Source organism: Rhinichthys klamathensis, unplaced genomic scaffold (assembly GCF_029890125.1).
Source record: "Rhinichthys klamathensis goyatoka isolate OS25496 unplaced genomic scaffold, OSU_Roscu_1.1 h1tg000433l_1, whole genome shotgun sequence".
NCBI lineage: Eukaryota > Metazoa > Chordata > Actinopteri > Cypriniformes > Leuciscidae > Rhinichthys > Rhinichthys klamathensis.
The window spans coordinates 694,787-718,219 of record NW_026606929.1 but is presented as its reverse complement, the minus strand read 5'-3'; the positions used below and the strand labels follow the sequence as shown (position 1 = coordinate 718,219).

Sequence of the window (23,433 nt, the reverse complement as noted above, 5' to 3'; positions counted from 1 at the left end):
TCTAAATGGTTTAATGTGAATGATTATCATCGAGTATTATAGATGTTTAGTATCATTCGAAATGTCTCAGTGCAACTGGTACAAATGTCTCATTTCCAAATAAGTAAAACAAAAGGTAATAAGTTTTTTAAGGGCTTAGGGATAACTGGCACACAAAGGAATGTGGTCTCTAGACATGGTCCTACCCCCAAAAGGTGTAAACTTCTGAATGCAAATATCCATTGTTAGCCTATATAATGACATGCAGCAAGGAGCTCGTGGCCCTTTTCTGTACTTCAGACGAGTCTCTGCAGCTTCATGTATTTCTTAAATGTCGGGTTCATCCTATCTTTATTCCAGAGCATTTTATGTTTTGTATTGATTGTCTTTGAACTGATTATGAAATTGGAATGATAAATTTACCTGACATAATAAATTCTTACATTTGATTATTCTAACTGACTTTATTATTATTTCATTATAGTAATAGTCAAACTTTCGCTTATATTTAATGATGCACAGATATCATTAAAAAACCTTTTCATTTATGGAGTCAGAAGAAATAATGAGAGAATACATATGAGAAATGCATTGCATTTAATCAAAAATACTTTGCCACGAGAAAAGACTGTAACACGCAGAGACCTTCACCCGCTGATCGGATGCCGGACTTTGGGCCGATCTAGCCGTGGTTTACAAGGTCAAGGAAACTCATTTTATAATACTACACAGGTATCCGTGTAAAGTAATGCATTTCTTAAACACAATTTAAACAACGTATTATTCAATGCATTACTTCTAGATTATATATTAAGTTGCTCAAGCAAGTGGTCAAATATTTAACCATGTACTTATATTAAAATCGCAAACATTTTAAATTAAAACTTAAAATTGACAAAAACAGCAGACTCATACCTTTTCTTTTGCATAATTTAAATATTTATATAATAAATCTTGCATGTAACAAATAACTTGTTTTTCCATCTCCACGAATGAGTGTCGTTCATTATGTCCTTGTTGAAGTAAAGTGTAGTTTTCCTTCCTTTACCCCGGTCTTAAAGTAAAAAGATGATTGTGAAAAATAGTAGTATTTAATTAAATTCATTGTCATGTCAATCTGTGTTCATTTTCAACACGAACCATGCCCTGTCACTTTAATTCAGCGCGTGCAGCACAGCAAAAGTAGACTCGGTGCGTAAACGATCTCTGCATTGCTCTATATGCACCTGGAACGGATAGCTGTACCGCATCCGCGTATGGCAATCCGTTTAACATTTAATCATTTAAGCCTACTAGTCTCTATTTTCATGCTACTAGTACTTATTTTTTTAGATACTAGTATCTATTCCATAATTCTATTAAGTACTTAAGTACTGTGGGTGGTGATGGCGCAGTGGATAAGACACATGCCTTTGGTGTGAGAGACCCAGGTTTGAATCCACTGTGAGACACCAATGTGTCCCTGAGCAAGACACTTAACCCCTAGTTGCTCCAGAGGCGTGCGACCTCTGACATATATAGCAATTGTAAGTCGCTTTGGATAAAAGCGTCAGATAAATGTAAATGTAAATGTACTAGTAATCTCTAGGTGTGTGATGGTGTGGGACTATTTTAATTCCGAAGGCCAAGGGAACTTTATCAGAATGCATAGTATGCTGGATCCATGAAATAACTGGCCTTTAAAAATAAAAAATCTGCCTGCCTCTATGGGAATTTAACATATGTGTCCTGACTTATGCACCCTGTATTTTAAGGAAGGACATTTATTTATTTACGATTCATTATTCATTCACAAAGAAAATTGGTGTCCTTAAAGGTTGGAGTTTTTTCTCTTTTTTATTTCATTTAAGGCATTAAGATCAATTTCCAATAGATGATTTTTTATTCCTCTTTTTAGTCAACTTTAGCATGGGTGTGTTCACTTGTGCACTGTATATACACCTGGTGAGACCAGGTGTTCTGCAGGTGAACACAGCCCTCTGAGCTTCTACAGATTCTCACATTGCAACGACATTCTTTGAGTTACATCTCAAACAACAAACGTCTTACTGTGACCCAGTAAGTGTTCATCCGAATTTGACCCAACGGATCAAGGAGGGAGCTGTAAGACTGGAAAAACTGGTTGAGGAACAACCACACCTCGAGAAGACAAAGGACCTTGCTGGAAATTACCATTTCTGCAAAAGGTAATAAGGTTAAGGGTTTAGAGATTACATAGGAGGGTGGGATGGTAAAACCCTCCTGTTCTCAAAAGGTGTAACCTCCGAATGCAAATGACCATTGTTAGCACATATTTCCATGTGAAAGAAGTTTCTATCTATATAAAGAAATGCAGCAAATGGTTCAGGGCCTTCTGTACTTCAGATGAGCCCGTGAGGCTGGGAGTGGCCGAGTCTCTCAGCTTCATGTATTTCTTATAAGTCGGGTTCGCATCTCTTCTCTTTATTCCAGAGCATTTGATGTTTTGTATTGATTATCTTTGCATTGATTATGAAATTCGCATGATACATTTACCTGACATAATAAATTGGAAATATTTGATTTTATTCTAATCGACTGACATTATTTCCAGTAAAAAGTTAAAAAGAATAGTCAAACATTCTCTCACATTTAATGATGCACATACAGTATATCATTAAAAACCTTTTCATTTATGGAGTCAGATGAAATAACGAGATAATACATGAGAAAATGTATTTAATTTAATCAAATCCCTTTGCGAAAGACAGTAACGCGCAGAGACCTTCACCCGCTGATCGGATGCCTCCATTGGGCCGATCGAGCCAGGCCTTACAAGTATATCATTAGTTTAATAAGTGTATACAAACATTGAGTTAAGATGTAATACTGATTGCAAATTTAGATATATCATAGAATAACATTATGTTTACTGTTTAATGTTTTCTTTAAAGAAAGGGGGATGTAATTAGATCAGGTTATGTTGTTGTCTGAGAAAACCACTAAAGGTGACTGTGTGCTATGTGATGTGTGTTGTAACATACAATGAGAGATACAGAAGAAACTGAGCACATGTAGAAATAAAGAGACACTTGTTACTGCACTGTAGATTGTTTAATCTACTAATTCTAATTTTAAGAAAGTATTAAACAAAACATTTGCGACAATATGGTTTCGGGAAACGGTCGTGACTAGCAAGTTGATTTCACCAACAATGCATCGTACTATGGTAGTGAAGCAGCGAGTTGCGTCGTTGTATGGGAAACGCACCCCTGGCTGACTTTTCCATTAGCTGACATGACATGGTTAGATTCAGATGGTAATATCATATATTAAAGCAGCAGTCCGGAGCTTTTTTTGGGTTAAAAATGATCCAAAATACATATTTGAGAAAATACATAACCAGCCAGTGTTCAAAACTATCTGGTTGCCGTAGCTCGATTCAAAACGGTAAGCTTGTAATAATGTTTTTAGTTCCAGTGGTACTGGTGGATTTCCACGGGAGATTCGAGCATGACTTTGCGTCATTACGTCACACCTCTACACATAAAGAAGAGTCTCGGCTAGTAGGCTATATTGCGTGTGAGGATGTTGGAGGTGGAGATGTATAGCCTTTTCTCACAGCACTTGATATAATTAAACTTATCAATTTGATGTTGGATCGTGAAAGGTTCAAACGACAATCACCAGTGACAACAGATTCACCCGCTGTAAAATGCAAAAGACTTTGTTCGGACTTCGGAGTGGCTACAGAAAAAAAGAGACTGCAACCGGACCATGCGAAAACAATACATATCGGAAGTACATTACATGTAGTCACGCAATGGTGACGTTGTTAACATTAACAATTTGAGAACAAAGTATAATTTGCACGGTTTTGCGTGAAATGATAAGCGATTTTTAGATTTAATCAGCGCGATTTACTGCAATGTCAGAACAAAAGTGGATGTTACTTGTTCAGATGACATTTTCCGGTGAAAATGATTATGTTGGTCATATTTCCAAAAGAATAAACTGTGATTCTGAATGCCGGTGACTCACAGCTGCACACTCTCCTCAAACACTGTGTTCATCCGCGCTGTGCCGTGTCGAGGGTGTTGAAGTACAACTCACGTAAAGTTGATAATTCCGCGAATGACTGCAATTGCAGATTTCGAACAGAGATGGCGACAAAGAGGAAAATCTGCGGACTACAGCTTTAAGTTGTGTCCACCTTAGAGATTATACCCATAGCCTATTTCTAATGAAACAATCATATTTAAAAATATGATATTAATATAAAAAATATTTTTTGTTACTACTGTACATCTATATTAAATTATTATGGGATCTCCATCAATGCTTTCATAATCTTTACTTTTTTAAAATAATTTTGTTTCTGTATTTTTAAAATAAATGTTTATATTAACATATTTTAATTACAGTATATTTATTTAACAAGAATTATTTAATTTATTAAAATAAACTGAAAATAGCACACACCTTACTATAAAGTGATTGTTTTGAACAAGTATTAACTTAGACATTATTAAAAACATATTTTTTTATCTAAAGTATTTGAATCAATGTGTGCCTTGAGTGTGAGGTAAAAGGCCCCTCTTCGCCACCTCATACATTTATATGATTTTTAAACAAAATGAACCACTTTTATGATTTATTTTCACACAAAGTTTGTTGCTCCATCAATGTTCAATACAAACATATATTTTTTCTGCAATCTTGAACTTTAGGAGGAGTGAAAAGCAAATAGTTTCTTTAGCCCTATTGCACCCAATGTGACAGGAACGCGTCCTTGCTGTGGATTTAAGCACAGACAGAGCGAGCGTTTTGCTGTAAGGGAGGAAGAAATAGGCTATATCGCAAACTCAGACCCAAAGTTTGACCTTTCTTGACCCAAAAAATTATAAGTGCTCTCATCTCGTGCAGAAGCTGTACTGCATCTGCAACTGCTCATAATAGCATATAAGTCGCTGACATGTTGTAATACTCTTCTTTGTTTTTTATTGCTTTATTTAACCCTCTATGGTATGGCGTTGCCAGGTGGGATTTTTAACGAATAATTTAAAAATTAATTTCTAAAGCCGCTTTGGAACAATCTACATTGTCAAAAGCGCTATATAAATTAAGATGACTTGTCTTTTTGCTCCAACCTCTGTGGATAATTTTTCGGCAGCATTAAATGAGGCCTGTGATTTGCTTTCTTTGGATTATCTTGCTAATGTAGTAAATATGGATGAGCTTCTTAATATGTTGCTGCCAACTCTCACGCATTGGCCGTGAGACACACGCATTTGATTGGTTTCACACGCTCACACGCCACACTCCCGATTTCTCACGCTGAAGTGTCAACCCGGCCGGTCAAATGCCTGAAAGATGAGTTTATCTACAGATCTACCTGTTGAGCCACTCGTGATCGACTAGTTATACCGCAAATTCGTTAAAAATCTCCCGCAATCCCCCCCGTCAACACATCTCAATCGTCTCGCCCAACCCCCCGGAGTTGGACTTCTTTAATCTTCTTTAAGCGCAATGGAGCAACTGCGTCTAAAGTGCTGGAAAAGAGAGAGTTAAAAGTTTCTGTTGCAATATCGAGTTCTTCTAAGCTATCTGGGATGCTGAGATGATTAAACTGATTAGGAAGATTATTGATAAAGCAATCTTTAGTGGTAGAAGTTATAGGTCTAACGTATTTATAACACGGAGTCGGCTTTGCAGCCTTGGCTAAATGTAATTTACATGAGACTAGATAATGATCTGAGATGTCATCGCTCTGCTGCAGAATTTCAACGGCATCAATATCTATTCCATGTGATAGTATTAGATCTAGAGTATGATTACGACAATGAGTAGGTCCTGACACGTGTTGTCTAACTCCAATTGAGTTTACAATATCTTTATATGCCAATCCCAATGCATCTTTTTCATTATCTACATGTATATTAAAATCACCAACAATTAGTACTTTATCTGCAGCCAATACTAATTCTGATAGAAAGTCAGCAAATTCTTTGATAAAATCTTTATGGTGCCCTGGTGGCCTGTATACAGTAGCCAGCAGAATTCTCAAATGTGATTTATCGTTTACACTATATATTTTTACATTAAGAACCAACACTTCAAAAGAAGTATATTTTAAACTAGATTTCCGTGGTTTTGAAAATATTACTATAAATTACAGCAACACCTCCCCCTTTGCCTTTCAGACGAGGTTCATGTTTATAACTGTAATCTTGTGGGGTTGACTCACTTAAAGTAATATAATCATTTGGTTTTAACCAGGTTTCTGTCAAACACAGCACATCTAGATTATAATCTGAAATCATATCATTAACTATGAGTGATTTTGGAGTAAGGGATCGAATATTCAGCAACCCAAGCTTTATCATTTGCTCATCTGTATTATATCTGTTTTTTATTTGTTGAACATCAATTACATTTTTAACCTGACGTTTTTTGGATTTCCAAATTCGGGGAACAGACACAGTCTCTATATGATGATATCTAGGTGAAAGAGGCTCTATGTGATGGGATTTATCTGACCTTGGTGACGTGAGGCCGCTAGCAGACGGTCGGTTTAGCCAGTCTGTCTGCTTCCTGACCTGAGCCCCAGATTGTCATGTTTTAGCTCTAAGACTATGAGCCAAATTACTAGAGAGAAGAGCAGCACCATCCCAGGAGAGATGAATACCATCTCTTTTCAACAGGTCAGGCTTGCCCCAAAAACTTTTCCAATTGTCTATGAATTCTACATTATTTTGCGGACACCACTCAGACAGCCAGCGATTCAGTGAGGCCAATCTACTAACTATCTCATCACTCCTGCGAACAGGAAGGGGGCCAGAGCAAATTACAGTGCCTGACATCATACTTGCGAGTTCACACACCTCTTTAATATTAATTTTGGTGATGTCCGACTGGCGGAGTCGAACATCATTAGTGCCGACATTGATAATGATCTTAGAGAATTTACGATTAGCATTAGCCAGCACTTTTAAATTTGCTTTGATGTCAGGCGCTCTGGCTCCCGGCAAACATGTGACTATGGTGGCTGGGGTCTCTATTTTCACGTTCCGTGTGATCGAATCACCAATTACCAGGGCACAATCAACAGAATTCTCAGTGGGTGTTTCACTGAGTGGGGCAAATCGATTTGTTATGGGAATCGGAACGGAAGAGTGGTTCTTTGATCCGCGACTAGAGCGGTGATCTCTCACAGTCACCCATCTGCCCTGCTGCACGGGCTCTACTTCAGCCGGAACCGAATCATGTAAAGAGTTCACTATGCTAGGCGCATCCAAAACACTATCTAAAGATCTAGCATTCTTACCATCCTCAATTAAAGTTTGGATGCGTGTCTCTAGTACAGAAATCTTCTCTGTTAGCCTGACTGTCTCCTTGCATTTATCACATAGAAATCCTATATTGCCATCGGAGAAGGCTATACTAAACATATGACACGTGACACAGGTGACAATAACAGGACAATAACAGGACAAGAAGACAGTACTCACCGTGTTTGTTGAATGATTCTTACTTACCTGGACTTATGAACTCAAAGGCGCGGGCACGCGAGAGAAAATAAATAAATAAATCGCACGGGTGGCACGTTAAAAGGCTAACGTTAGCGAGTTAGCGTGCTGTGTTAACAATAACGGTAGCTAGAGATGTAAGGTTAATCTCAGATGTTGGGTAAGCTGTATTTAGTAGTATAAACAACTAGAAATGATAGTAAAAGATAAATGATGGCTCAAAACAGAAAGAAATACGAGGCTCAGGCGGAGCTTACAACCTCGAAGCAAACAACTGTATCAGCTCTTATGAGTATGAAGACTGGAAAAGCTAGTAGTCATCAAGAAATATTATATGAAATCTTGTTTATAAATTCAAGGGTATGTAGGCAAGGGAAAAATATTATATATATGTGGATACCAGCACATGTGGGCATACAGGGAAATGAGAAAGTTGATAGATTGGCAAAAAAGGCATAAAAAAAAGAGCGTGTTGACATTGAAATTAAATAGTCAAAATCAGAAGGTAAGAGTCTAGTGTGGAAAAAGGTAAAGGAAATATGGCAATACCAATGGGATCATGAAAGTAAAGGAAGACATCTATACATGATTCAAAATAAAGTAGGTATTATAAGAGAGATGTCAAATAGAAGGAAAAAGCGAGTTGTATTAACAAGACTTAGGATTGGACATAGTAAGTTAAATGGAACTCTTTGTATTTTAGCAAAACGGTAACACTTTATTTTAAGGTGCTTGTAATAAGCAGTAATTAACAGTTAATAAGAAACTTATAAGACCTTATAAGATGCATATAATATGCATATAAGATGCATATAAGCATTAACTACTTCATATAAGGGTTAATTAAAGGTCCAGGCCCTGAAGAGATCAGGGAAACTACTCCCTCTTGGGAAGGTCAATTTTTAAGTGAATGGGAGTTTGTGTTACCATTTATGTTTGTTCGGCTGTTCTAAAAGTGCAATGTATTGATACTTGAGAAATGTATTATTTAATTTAATTTATTTATTATCATTAGTTAATGCTTATATGCATCTTATATGCATCTTATAAGGTCTTATAAGTGTCTTATTAACTGTTAATTACTGCTTATTACAAGCACCTTAAAATAAAGTGTTACCAGGAAAACATCCCACAGGTCAATGTAATGAATGTCAAGAGGAGGAAACAGTCAGTCACATTGTTATGTCATGCAGGAAATTTACACAAGAAAGGCAAGAGTTGAAACATAATTTACAAGAAATTGGTATAGGACAATATAATGTAAAAAATATATTAGAATATGGGAACAGTGAACACGGAAATAAATATTTATTTTATTTTCTAAAGAGGACTGGAATGGAAAGACGAATATAAGTATGAAGTGACAATAAGTGATAATAAACAGCAGATGGCAGTAATGCAACTTTTTGGATGCTAACTGCCCTAACACACCAAGGAAGAAGAAGAAGAAGAAGAAGAAGACAGTCTGTGTCGGATCATTGTCTTGTATACATCTCCTGTTTTCCCGTGACCCTCCGGTATGTTTGTTTTTGAAGTTGTTGTTTTATTTTATATTATGTTTTTACAAATATGTGCGGTGAGGACCACCCTGCCGCATCACAAACATCTTGAAGAGCAACTCCTGTCACAAGGGCCTTGGAGGCTGCCATACTCCTAGTAGAAACGGAACGGACAGCCATAGGTGAAGGCTGTCCGACCGATCCATAAGCAAGTGAGATAGCCTTGACCACCCACTTCCTCATTCTCTGCTTAGATGCAGGGGACCCTTTGTTAGGGGGCCCAAAACATACAAACAACTATTCAGATTTACGCCACAGGGCAGCTCTGTGGACATAGGCATAGCAGATTATTATTTTATTATTATTTATTATATTCCACATTGGTGGGGACCTTTGGAACATAACCTGGTCTAGGATGAAGGAGCGCTTTAACCACGCCAGGTGCAAATTCCAAGCACGAGGGTGCAACCGACAGTGCTTGCAAATCTCCTATCCTTTTAAGAGAAGTGATAGCGAGGAGGAACAAAGTTTTTAATGTCAGGAACTTAGCCGGAACCTCCTCCAGTGGCTCGAAGGGAGCCAGGGAAAGGCCTTGAAAGAATATGGCCAGATCCCATGTAGGCACCCTGGTACGAGCTGCAGGCTTCACCCTCAGAGTACCATGAAGGAAATGAGATACCAACGGATCTTTACCCAAAGACATTCCACAATGTGGTAAGCACCTATGGCCGCCACATAAACCTTCAAAGTGGACGGGGATAAACCTGCAGAGTACCGCTCCTGCAGGAACTCCAGCACTGTACCAACCGGGCAGTTAACTGGGTCCAACTGACTGTCACTACACCATGAAGTGAATACTCTCCCATTTCAAGGCATAAAGTTTCTTCGTGGAGGGAGCTCTGGAATGGAGAATGGTCTCTACAATCTCAGTTGAGAGACCTGTCCCTATGAGCTGGGCCCCATCAGAGGCCAAGCTCACAGGTTTTGTTTGTTTTCAACAATTGAGCCCCCTGCTTGGGACAAAAGGTCCCTCCTGACGGGTAACTCCAGTGGAGGGCCATCGAGGAGAGACACTAGATCGGAAAACCATACTCGGCCCGGCCACCGCGGGGCTATAAGATGTAGGCGAACCTGGTCCCTGTGAACTCTCTCCAGAACTCCCGGGAGCAGAGCGATCGGGGGAAAAGCATACAAACGTAGCCTCGGCCACATCTGTACCATAGCATCCAGAGAACCAAAGTGGACAGTGAGACATCTCTCGAGATGCAAACAGATCTACTTGTGCCTGGCCAAAGACCCTCCATACCTGCTCCATCACCTCGGGGTGGAGCCTCCATTCCCCGGGCCTCAGCCCCTGTCTCGGCAGAATGTCTGCTCCTATATTCTGGGCCCCAGGAATGTAAGCCGCAAACTTAGATTCTTTCTTGACCCAAAAAATGATAAAAGTGCTCTCATCTCGTCCAGAAGCAGAAGAAGCGGTACTGCATCTGTAACTGCTCATAATAGCATATAAGCCGCTGACATGTTGCAATACTCGTCATGGTTTTTTTTTTTTTTTTTTTTTTTTTGCTTTATTTAACCCTCTATGGTATGACGTGCCATGTGGGATTTTTAATGAACAATTTAACAATTAATTTCTACTCATTTCCTTTTTATTCAGAAAAATAAAACAATATATTGCACTATGGGAATTAAAAGGGCAGGCCATAAGGTAGCCAATGATGTGCTGTTTTTAAATCACATGACATTTGAATGTCCCTCCGAAACTCTCTTTCCCAGTCACCCTCACACGGAAGACACCTGTTGAAGTGCTCCAGAAATTGCTCTATTAACCACATTTCTATTTTTTTTGCAGCATCTTTGATAAGTAAATTAGATATTTTTATTCACAAATCAACTTTGTCTAACATAGTTTTACTGTAAATTGAGAAAATATCAATGTTGCCATATGGCAACGCTGTACCACAGTGGAATTACAGTAATGTATTTCCCCATTGGGACTTTATATAGATAGTAGCATCAACAATATGATTGCAGTTATTTATTTATTTTATTATGCATTTTATTTATGTGTTTATTGTAGAATAGTTGTATTTATGTATAAATAACAAATTGATTTCCTTGATTTCAGAAAATGAATACAGTAATATTTTACGGAAAGGGCAATAGGAAGAGGGCAGAATTAACTCTTCAATGTGATGAGTGTGAGGAAGAGTTAGCTAAATGATAGGTAATGAAAGGGATTAAATGATAGGGATCTAGGCAAGGCAAGGCAAGTTTATTTATATAGCACATTTCATACACAATGGTAATGCAAAGTGCTTTACATAGAAGAAATTAAAATAATCAAAAGAAATAAGAATAATTAAAACAGTTTAGAAAAAAATACAGTACAAACAGTCGGACGAACAGTGGCACAGTGCTCATTCAGTAAATGCACAGCTAAACAGATGTATTTTGAGTCTGGATTTGAATGTGACTACTGTAGGAGCACATCTGATCTCCTCTGGAAGCTGGTTCCAGCTGTGGCTGGCATAATAGCTAAAAGCAGACTATCCATGCTTAGAGTGAACCCTTGGTATTTCTAGCTGATGTGATCCTAATATTCTGAGTGATCTGTTAGGTTTATATTCAGTGAGCATATCTGCAATATATTGAGGTCCTAGCAAATTGAATGATTTATATACCAGTAATAATACTTTAAAATCAATCCTAAATGTAACTGGGAGCCAGTGTAAAGACATGAGGACTGATGTGCTATGTTAATTTTTTTCTGGTTCTCCTCAGAATCCTGGCAGCTGCGTTCTGTATGAGCTGCAACTGTCTTATGGTCTTTTTAGGAAGGCCAGTGAGGAGTCCATTACAAAAATCCACCCTGCTGGTGATGAAAGCATGCACAAGTTTCTCTAAGTCTTGACTGGAAACAAAGCATCTAATTCTTGCAATATTTTTCAGATGATAGTATGCTGATTTAGTTATTGCTTTGACATGACTACTGAAACTTAGGTCTGACTCTGGAGACACACCAAGATTCCTGACTTTATTTATAGTTGTTTGACCCCTAGAGTGAAGATATGCATTCACCTTGAGAACTTCATCTTTGTTTCCAAACGCAATGACTTCAGTTTTGTCTTTGTTTAACTGAAGAAAGTTTTGGCACATCCAACTGTTTACTTCATCAATGCATTGGCACAGGGAGTCAATGGGGCTGTAATCGTTAGGTGATAGGGCTAAGTAGAGCTGTGTGTCATCTGCATAGCTGTGGTAAGCAATTTGGTTCTTTCTCGTTATTTGGCTCATTGGGAGCATACAGGTTGAATAGGAGTGGCGCAAGAATTGAGCCTTGAGGGACTCCGCATGTCATGGATGTCCTCTCAGACTTATGGTCTCCTAAACTCACATAATAACCTCTCCCTTCGAAGTATGACCTGAACCATTTTAGGACTATCCCAGAAAGCCCCAACCAGTTTTCCAGAAGTATGTTGTGATTGACAATGTCAAATGCAGCACTGAGGTTGAGTAGTACCAGTACTGATAATTTGCCTGTATCAATATTTAAGCGAATATCGTTTATTATTACTGTCTCTGTGCTGTGATGCGATCGGAAACCAGATTGAAAATTGTCAAAGTATCCATTCGAGCTTAAAGGGTAACTAAATCCCTGGTCAGAGCCTGACTCCACCCACTGGCAATATTTGAAAAATGCTGGAAAAGTGGGCAGAGCCCAGCGGAGATAGAGGGGACGAACTGAGACCGCAGTGAGGGATTGATTGACAGCTGCTGTCAAACTCGCTAAAATGGAGACCGACTGGAGTGACGCAAGTAGCTTTGCAACAGAGCGGTCATTTGAAGTATTTTCTTCCCCACCTTCATCTGATTTTTTCTGCCTTTTAAGAGGGCCAAATCTGAGGTGTGTGGTCATATTTTGGCTTTTACAAAAGTCCTGAGGGAAACTTAATCGATGATGGTCACCCTGTCTGCAGAACATGCACAAAAAAGTCGCTGCAATACACTTCAAAATGTTGTTTTGAGTTGAAATATTTTATCTCACTCACTTGAAATAAACGTGAAGCTTCCACGAAGAAAAGTTCGCATTAATGTTTTAAATCTTACCTGTTTATAAATCCATTTTGTACAGCGCACAAAACAATCGTCCAGACAAGATGATCACAACAATATTATCAAACTCTGTAAACAATAAATTAACTCTGATTTTATTTTCAAAACAATCAAAAACGGAGACGCAAGACGGCAAATTGTATTTGAATGAAACGAGAGAGCGCGTCTGTTGTGATGCATGGATTTGCACTGTGTTTATAATGCGTTGCTATTGACGACGGTCAGAAGGAAATGCCACAGAATAGAATCTTGCCTTAAAAAGTGCATAGAGCTGCTTTTTTTATTTGTTGTTTGTTGATTTTCAAATGTAAAACTATCCTGATCGTTTTCAATACTCCAACTCCTGACTCGCTACAGTAAGTTAGTTTTGACGGAACCAGATGCTTTTATAGGCGTGACAGAGTTACGTCAGAGAGTATCCTACGTCAGAGAGTACCCCTACTGCAGGAGCTTTCCGTTTAACCTGAAGAGGGCAGCACTCATACGTTTTTACACCATATATTTGAAAATTAAAACACTTTATACCCAAATGTCAAAAAATGTACTCGAATCAAAGAACAGCATTTATGAAGCTCCATTCTTACAGATCATTAACTAAAAAAAGTTGTTTCAGTGTTTAGTTACCCTTTAAGAATTTGGTTCAGCTGATTGAAGACAGCTTTTTCAATGATCTTGCCTATGAAAGGAAGATTTGAGATCGGTCTATAGTTGCTTAATATGGTCTTATCCAGATTGCTCTTTTTCAGGAGGGGCTTGACAACTGCAGTTTTCAGGAAACTGTGCTGCGGCAACTGCACATCCAATGACCGAGCGCCTCTGAACGCGCGACCAATCAACCGACTTGGCGTCAGAGCGCCCCTAAATGGGCGTGGCCAAAGCCTATAAATATCGCTCATTTCGGCCAAAATACCAGATTTACTCAACTTCAGCGAAACTTCACGTCTCTGAGGCCTCACCGTAGCTTTTCGCCATCAAACCAAGCCAGAATCAGCTCGAGAAAGCATTAAAAACAGCTTACCCGGAAGTCGCTCCTCTTCTGTCGCTGCTCTCCTGTGGCCATCCGGCGAGACAGCGCTACATATATCCTTTTACTGCTGCTGTTGTGCTCGCGCTGCGACACTCAGCTTTTTGTAAAAGAGCAAATTTCTAATGAGGCGTTGTTTCAAATGCCTTGTTCTTCTTGCACCTCGTGCGGAGCTCATCTACACGAGGATGACGGGCACGCGGAGTGCGGCAGGTGCATGGGACCCGCCCACCCTGAAGCTGCACTCTCTGCTGTTCTCACTGCGAGAGCCTGCCCATCTCAACTCTGCGGATGCGGTTAGCTCTCTTCCAAGATGGCGACACCACTCTTCCTATTCTCCCGGCGCTACTTCAGCCACGGAAAAAGAAGTGCCGCAGCCAACGGCAGCCCAAGCACATGGAGTTAAGCGAGCCCACGCCGGCCACGTCTCCACGTGCTTCACTTTCTCCATCACAGTCTTCTCCGGTCCTGTTCACTCAGGCAGACCAACGCCCCTCCCCTCATGCGACAGGCCTCGTCGCATTCGGCGGATTGGATGAAGAACACGACAGCCTCTCCATTGCTGCGTCTGAGGAAGAGTGGTCGGGCTCAGTGGACCCCGCCCTCTCACAGTCCTGTGCTAGTGCTACAGCTAACGCCACGAGGACTAATTCAGATGCCGAAATTGTGCGCATCCTCACTGCGGCTGTTTCAGACCTCGGTCTCGAATGGGCCTCACCCGAGGAGCTGCCTGGATGGTTGGTTTCTGCCAGGGCGTCAGCAGGGCCCAAACCACAAACCAGCGCCCTTCTTCCCGGATGTTCACGACGAATTCGCGAAGTCATGGTGCGTCATACTCAGCTTGCACGAGGGTGCAGCGGAGAAAGGATATGAGAAGGATGGGTATATACAAGGATGGGTCTGAGTCTCACGCTAGCCGGACCGGCCTCAAAAAGAGCTCATCTGAAACACACAGCTCCCTGTTCAGCTCAAGCGGCTGGAGTTTTTCACAATGTAGTCAATGTTGCACTGCACGCGCCCCTACAAACAAACGCTGTTTTTACAGCGACCCAAATAAAGCACAAAAAGTGTATGTTTCAAACACACAACACCCAGGTCCCCGGTCCCCATGTATTAGGCACCCAGCCAGAATGTAATCTTTTTGGGCATAGTTATAGACTCTGTAACGATGAGAGCGCAGCTCACACCAGAGCGCGCTCTCTCCATCCAACAGCTGATAGCCTCCTTCAGAGCAGGTGCGCACGCACCCCTCAGGAAGTTTCAGAGGATTCTCGGTATCATGGCTGCCGCATCGTCAGTACTCCAACTGGGGCTACTGCATACATGCGCCCATGCATGGCTGTCAGGCCGCCTGCACATTATGGTGAACCTTGAGGGACTCCGCATGTCATGGATGTCCTCTCAGACTTATGGTCTCCTAAACTCACATAATAACCTCTCCCTTCGAAGTATGACCTGAACCATTTTAGGACTATCCCAGAAAGCCCCAACCAGTTTTCCAGAAGTATGTTGTGATTGACAATGTCAAATGCAGCACTGAGGTTGAGTAGTACCAGTACTGATAATTTGCCTGTATCAATATTTAAGCGAATATCGTTTATTATTACTGTCTCTGTGCTGTGATGCGATCGGAAACCAGATTGAAAATTGTCAAAGTATCCATTCGAGCTTAAAGGGTAACTAAATCCCTGGTCAGAGCCTGACTCCACCCACTGGCAATATTTGAAAAATGCTGGAAAAGTGGGCAGAGCCCAGCGGAGATAGAGGGGACGAACTGAGACCGCAGTGAGGGATTGATTGACAGCTGCTGTCAAACTCGCTAAAATGGAGACCGACTGGAGTGACGCAAGTAGCTTTGCAACAGAGCGGTCATTTGAAGTATTTTCTTCCCCACCTTCATCTGATTTTTTCTGCCTTTTAAGAGGGCCAAATCTGAGGTGTGTGGTCATATTTTGGCTTTTACAAAAGTCCTGAGGGAAACTTAATCGATGATGGTCACCCTGTCTGCAGAACATGCACAAAAAAGTCGCTGCAATACACTTCAAAATGTTGTTTTGAGTTGAAATATTTTATCTCACTCACTTGAAATAAACGTGAAGCTTCCACGAAGAAAAGTTCGCATTAATTTTTTAAATCTTACCTGTTTATAAATCCATTTTGTACAGCGCACAAAACAATCGTCCAGACAAGATGATCACAACAATATTATCAAACTCTGTAAACAATAAATTAACTCTGATTTTATTTTCAATACAATCAAAAACGGAGACGCAAGACGGCAAATTGTATTTGAATGAAACGAGAGAGCGTGTCTGTTGTGATGCATGGATTTGCACTGTGTTTATAATGCGTTGCTATTGACGACGGTCAGAAGGAAATGCCACAGAATAGAATCTTGCCTTAAAAAGTGCATAGAGCTGCTTTTTTTATTTGTTGTTTGTTGATTTTCAAATGTAAAACTATCCTGATCGTTTTCAATACTCCAACTCCTGACTCGCTACAGTAAGTTAGTTTTGACGGAACCAGATGCTTTTATAGGCGTGACAGAGTTACGTCAGAGAGTATCCTACGTCAGAGAGTACCCCTACTGCAGGAGCTTTCCGTTTAACCTGAAGAGGGCAGCACTCATACGTTTTTACACCATATATTTGAAAATTAAAACACTTTATACCCAAATGTCAAAAAATGTACTCGAATCAAAGAACAGCATTTATGAAGCTCCATTCTTACAGATCATTAACTAAAAAAAGTTGTTTCAGTGTTTAGTTACCCTTTAAGAATTTGGTTCAGCTGATTGAAGACAGCTTTTTCAATGATCTTGCCTATGAAAGGAAGATTTGAGATCGGTCTATAGTTGCTTAATATGGTCTTATCCAGATTGCTCTTTTTCAGGAGGGGCTTGACAACTGCAGTTTTCAGGAAACTGTGCTGCGGCAACTGCACATCCAATGGCCGAGCGCCTCTGAACGCGCGACCAATCAACCGACTTGGCGTCAGAGCGCCCCTAAATGGGCGTGGCCAAAGCCTATAAATATCGCTCATTTCGGCCAAAATACCAGATTTACTCAACTTCAGCGAAACTTCACGTCTCTGAGGCCTCACCGTAGCTTTTCGCCATCAAACCAAGCCAGAATCAGCTCGAGAAAGCATTAAAAACAGCTTACCCGGAAGTCGCTCCTCTTCTGTCGCTGCTCTCCTGTGGCCATCCGGCGAGACAGCGCTACATATATCCTTTTACTGCTGCTGTTGTGCTCGCGCTGCGACACTCAGCTTTTTGTAAAAGAGCAAATTTCTAATGAGGCGTTGTTTCAAATGCCTTGTTCTTCTTGCACCTCGTGCGGAGCTCATCTACACGAGGATGACGGGCACGCGGAGTGCGGCAGGTGCATGGGACCCGCCCACCCTGAAGCTGCACTCTCTGCTGTTCTCACTGCGAGAGCCTGCCCATCTCAACTCTGCGGATGCGGTTAGCTCTCTTCCAAGATGGCGACACCACTCTTCCTATTCTCCCGGCGCTACTTCAGCCACGGAAAAAGAAGTGCCGCAGCCAACGGCAGCCCAAGCACATGGAGTTAAGCGAGCCCACGCCGGCCACGTCTCCACGTGCTTCACTTTCTCCATCACAGTCTTCTCCGGTCCTGTTCACTCAGGCAGACCAACGCCCCTCCCCTCATGCGACAGGCCTCGTCGCATTCGGCGGATTGGATGAAGAACACGACAGCCTCTCCATTGCTGCGTCTGAGGAAGAGTGGTCGGGCTCAGTGGACCCCGCCCTCTCACAGTCCTGTGCTAGTGCTACAGCTAACGCCACGAGGACTAATTCAGATGCCGAAATTGTGCGCATCCTCACTGCGGCTGTTTCAGACCTCGGTCTCGAATGGGCCTCACCCGAGGAGCTGCCTGGATGGTTGGTTTCTGCCAGGGCGTCAGCAGGGCCCAAACCACAAACCAGCGCCCTTCTTCCCGGATGTTCACGACGAATTCGCGCAGTCATGGTGCGTCATACTCAGCTTGCACGAGGGTGCAGCGGAGAAAGGATATGAGAAGGATGGGTATATACAAGGATGGGTCTGAGTCTCACGCTAGCCGGACCGGCCTCAAAAAGAGCTCATCTGAAACACACAGCTCCCTGTTCAGCTCAAGCGGCTGGAGTTTTTCACAATGTAGTCAATGTTGCACTGCACGCGCCCCTACAAACAAACGCTGTTTTTACAGCGACCCAAATAAAGCACAAAAAGTGTATGTTTCAAACACACAACACCCAGGTCCCCGGTCCCCATGTATTAGGCACCCAGCCAGAATGTAATCTTTTTGGGCATAGTTATAGACTCTGTAACGATGAGAGCGCAGCTCACACCAGAGCGCGCTCTCTCCATCCAACAGCTGATAGCCTCCTTCAGAGCAGGTGCGCACGCACCCCTCAGGAAGTTTCAGAGGATTCTCGGTATCATGGCTGCCGCATCGTCAGTACTCCAACTGGGGCTACTGCATACATGCGCCCATGCATGGCTGTCAGGCCGCCTGCACATTATGGTGAACCAGCGCTGTGTGAAGGCTCTGGTCCCTTGGAAAGCCCAGAACTGGTACCAGTCGGGTGTAATTATCGATGTGGCCTCCAGGAGAAAAGTCATTTTCACAGACGCCTCCAACCAGTGATGGGAATTATAAATAAATGGCGTTAATAACGGCGTTATCTTTTTCAGTAACGAGTAATCAAACTAATTACTGTTTCCCCCGTTACAACGCCGTTACCGTTACTGACAATAAAATGTGGCGTTACTATAGCCTAATTGAGCTCACTGAAGCGGTTTTCATCCGAGTAGGCTCTCTCTCCGCCATAGGACCTGCAAAGTTTTTTCTCTGGTGTGTGTTGGTGTGTTTATGAGGCACCGGACTAGACAAAAGCAAAGCGAACGCCACGAGCGCGCTCGACAGTGCGCGAGAGAAACAGAGTGTGTCCGAGAGCGCGCTCGACAGTGCGCGAGAGAGACCGAGTGTGTCCGAGAGCACGCTCAACGGTGCGTGAGAGAGACCGAGTGTGTCCGAACATTATATAGTTATGTAGTAATATATAGCCTATTGGTATCATCTGCAACGTTTTAATTCATTTACATGGTTATACAAATAAAATCTAAAAAATATCCTGCAGGGAACGTTCTGGGAAGGTTCTGGGAGCACTTCTTGTTAAACTGTTTACTTTTGTGAGGAAGAAAATACTTAGGCTACCAGTTGTGAAGTTGTGTGGCAGTTTTATCATTTTAATTTGCACTACAAAGAGTGTATGTATATTTTTTTATTATTATTTATACATTTTTGGTACATTTCTTAAGAAGCATAATTCATTTTTAGACTTATTTGTTGGCCAGTTGTGGTCTGGCGATTACTGGACATATTCATGACCAGTTATTAAAATTACATTCCCTTTATTTGAGCTAAAATCGCTACAATACAATGGGGCTAATAGGAAGTGCCAACTTTAAGGCTCTCCGTAGATGGGCTCTGGCAGAACCGATCACCGGTGATCACCGCGAGAGGCATAGCGGTTAGAAATGTGTCTGAGTGCGGTCCGCCTTGCTCTGATGTCATGCCGACGTATGTCAAAAAACTTTCGCGACCGCAAGGCGCATGTGTCTGATTCTGCAGTCGCACACAGTTGCTCTCCACCGACTGCGCTGATCAAAAGCATGATGGGAAACGACTTACTGACGACACAGCTTAATGCTCATTGGTTTAAACAACCGTGATGTATTGTTCTCTTTTAAAATGTTTGATTTTAAAACTCTGATATCATGTTTTATGTGTATAAATTATGTGTGGATATTCCCAAACTCTCTGACAGTGCAACTCTATATGGGTTATGTGATGTAATTTTTTTATTATTTTTTTTAAATAAAAACACATGTCTTTATTAAAAAAAATGATTGATAAACACATATGTCTATTTAAAATGGAATTAAAGTACTTTGGGTGTCTTGTTCATTATATTTATTTTCATATAAAAGCAACAGAACTTAAATTACATATAGTTTATTAGCAACACCGTGCACGGGTGTGAATCCCGCAATATCTGCCTTTGATCTCACAGGTGTCTGATCCACTGCGAGAAGAGAGAACTGTCCGGCTTGCCTGCACTTTTTAAGGCGCATCTCAAACAAGCCTATTATTTAGAGGAAAAGGAGTTTCCCCACTGCGTATTAGCTACGCAATACTCGTTCCCTACTCTCTAACCGAGTACGTTTTGATGTCACTGCCAGCCTGATGTAGCCTATTGATAAAGGCTTGTAAATGAGATGGTTTGCATGTAAACTCAGCCAACAGGTTATTTCAGTAAGCTGATTTTTGTGAGTTAGTGGTGTGCATGTATACATGCTCACGGATGACTGGTAACATAAATTTTCACCATACTAGTATGGGCTCTTTCAGTTTGTTAGCTAGATTGATGTGGGAATATACAGGATATATGACTTATTCCATAATTGTGTTTTTATGTCATTTGATGAACATGTAAAGCATAATAGCCCCAAAAAGGATTTCTTTAAATATTTGCAGATAAACATTTCGTTCAGATCAGAGGCGGACAGAGTACAGAGCTTTGTTACTTGAGTAAAAGTATAGATACGCCTTGGTAAATTTTACTCAAGTACAAGTAAAAGTACTACATTCAGATGTCTACTTAAGTAAAAGTACTAAAGTACTTGTTTTTAAAAGTACTTGAGTATCAAGAGTACAAGAGTAGATTTTCTAAATATTGCATTACTAATCTACTGCCACAGTGCTTACATTTATGCACAGAAACGTCCTACATGGAGTTATGAAAAATGTTAATGTTAATACCTTGGAGAATGTAAAAGGAATTGAAAGTAAAATCAAGTCATTTTCATCTTTTTACCATGTTGCTTTATTTAATTTAATTTAATTTTTGGGGGGTCCCATCTTTAAATGCGGGGACAACCCACACACACACACCACATGTAAGGGTGGCGCTGCCAATAAAGCACCTAAAAGCTGTCACAAAGAACCGGCAAAAGGAATGATTATGAATATGTAAAATATAGCAAGGAGATATTTTAATTGTTTATTAATAAACACTTGTTAATTAACAAGTGTTTTCTTTGTCAGTGTCGGCTAGATGAAGTTGACGATGCTGACTCGCGATCTTCAGTAGTGAACGCGCCAGAGAGAAATGCACATTTCATACGGATTACATAAGCAGAGAACAGTCTGTAGTCTGTTTTCTTTCGTTTTAAATTTTTCTGTTTAAAAGTAGACATGTCTGTGAGAGGCAAGTAGGCTACCTTATACACTGTGTTTCGGTTCATTTATGAGACGAGATCCAGTTCATGTGCCAGCGCCTCCGTTTCTTATCTATCGTCTGCTATTTACTTCTTATTTATTAAACCCAGGCAATTGGTTGATGAAACATTGATTAAAATTAAGATACAATTAATGCAAAACGAAATTCAGGTTAAAGAAAGGTTTTGTGTTTTCTGTTTGATGTCTCTGTGAAAGTTTTAAAGCATTTTTTATGCCGCTTTCAGAGCGCTCACGTCCGTAACGGAGAACACGTCCATAACATTGTTTTTCCCTCATAAATGGAACTTCAAACCAAATGCTTGGCTAAGGCTTACATTAATGTGTAATATAAAATCTGACCATGGAGTTGACTTTGGCGGAAAGCTGAAAGTGATTGCTGATAGGCTGTCCCAATCAGTGGCACCTGCACAATCCAATCACGTTTGAGAGGGAAACAACAAATTGAGGGTTTCCGAGATTTTTCTTTTTCTTTTTTTTTTTTACTCGGGTACTCACGGTTATGGATAGAAATGTATTGGAGTAAAGAGTACAATATTTGCCTCTCAAACGTACTTGAGTAAAGTCATGAGTAATCCCCAAAAATGATAATCGAGTAAAGTACAGATCCCTCAAAATTGTACTTAAGTACTGTACTCAAGTAAATGTACTCCGTTGCTGTCCGGCTCTGGTTCAGATTATACATGCTAGTCTTACCCTGAATAGCTCTGATTTCTTTTTGGATAGATTTTTTCTTAAGGATACTGAAGTTAAAAACGTCATATCCCAATTTTACTCTATGATAAGCCATCACAAAGCAGACCATCTGATTTTGTTGCAGAAGGCATGGAGTAAGAACTTATAATGTGACATTGACGAAAATGTCTGGAAAGATATTATCAGACTAGAATATTTCAGTCTCAACAAATTCAAAGAAATGCAATTTAATATTGTGCATAGAGCTTTTCTCAACTTCTGAAAAATGACTCAAGTGCTTCTAGACACTTAATTAAAAGTTTGCATTAATACTGAGGTATTATCACATCAATTCACAAACCTAATAGAAAGTCAAACCAACAAATAGTAATAAAGAGTAATTACATACCCAATCAGTACAATCCCAAAGACTACAAGAGTCATAAAAACAAGATTCTGATGGTGTGGCATTATTCCTGGATTACTTGTGTCCACAATGACACGAAGTTATAGACTAAACTGGCTAAGCGAGAGGAATAAACCAAGAGAGATTTAGAACAAGGAAGGAGGAGTGTGTTGCCATTGTGATTTCAGAATCCAATAGACACCATGGTGGGGACCTGGCTAAGAGCACAGGTAAAAATAATGCTCAAATAGCAAACACTCTCTGACAATCTCAAAGCCATTAGTCCATGATAACATTATAATAATCCCCAAAGTCTTCACAGGGACAGGACTGTTAAAACTCTATTTTACTATTTGAGCATATATACTGTTAAATAAATATTCAGTATGGATTTTTAACTCATTGAAAGTAGTAAACAAAATAAAAATGTGTGGATGTAGTAAACAAAATAAAAATGTGTGAATTCTCTTGAAAATGAAATATTTGTTGTAGAACTGAGTTAAGGTGAAACCAACCTCAGGAGTCAACTCAAAAGAGTCAAGAAATAGCCAATAGAAAAAACATGCCTGACAGGAGGAAGAGAACAAAGAACATAGAGCTTTTGCATAGAGCTTTTCTCAACTTCTGAAAAATGACTCAAGTGCTTCTAGACACTTAATTAAAAGTTTGCATTAATACTGAGGTATTATCACATCAATTCACAAACCTAATAGAAAGTCAAACCAACAAATAGTAATAAAGAGTAATTACATACCCAATCAGTACAATCCCAAAGACTACAAGAGTCATAAAAACAAGATTCTGATGGTGTGGCATTATTCCTGGATTACTTGTGTCCACAATGACACGAAGTTATAGACTAAACTGGCTAAGCGAGAGGAATAAACCAAGAGAGATTTAGAACAAGGAAGGAGGAGTGTGTTGCCATTGTGA

General features: G+C 40.4%; 1 protein-coding gene across 1 annotated transcript in view; it reads right to left on the bottom strand.

The window, feature by feature from the left end:
* Positions 1-22,609, bottom strand: part of LOC130071223 (globoside alpha-1,3-N-acetylgalactosaminyltransferase 1-like) — a 56,802-nt gene extending 34,193 nt beyond the window's left edge. Inside the window, exon 1 of the mRNA XM_056235912.1 lies at positions 22,504-22,609. Coding sequence (XP_056091887.1) covers positions 22,504-22,565 — 62 coding nt within the window. The 5' untranslated portion in view covers positions 22,566-22,609. The remainder of the gene's footprint in view (positions 1-22,503) is intronic.
* Between the last annotated feature and the right edge of the window lie 824 nt (positions 22,610-23,433).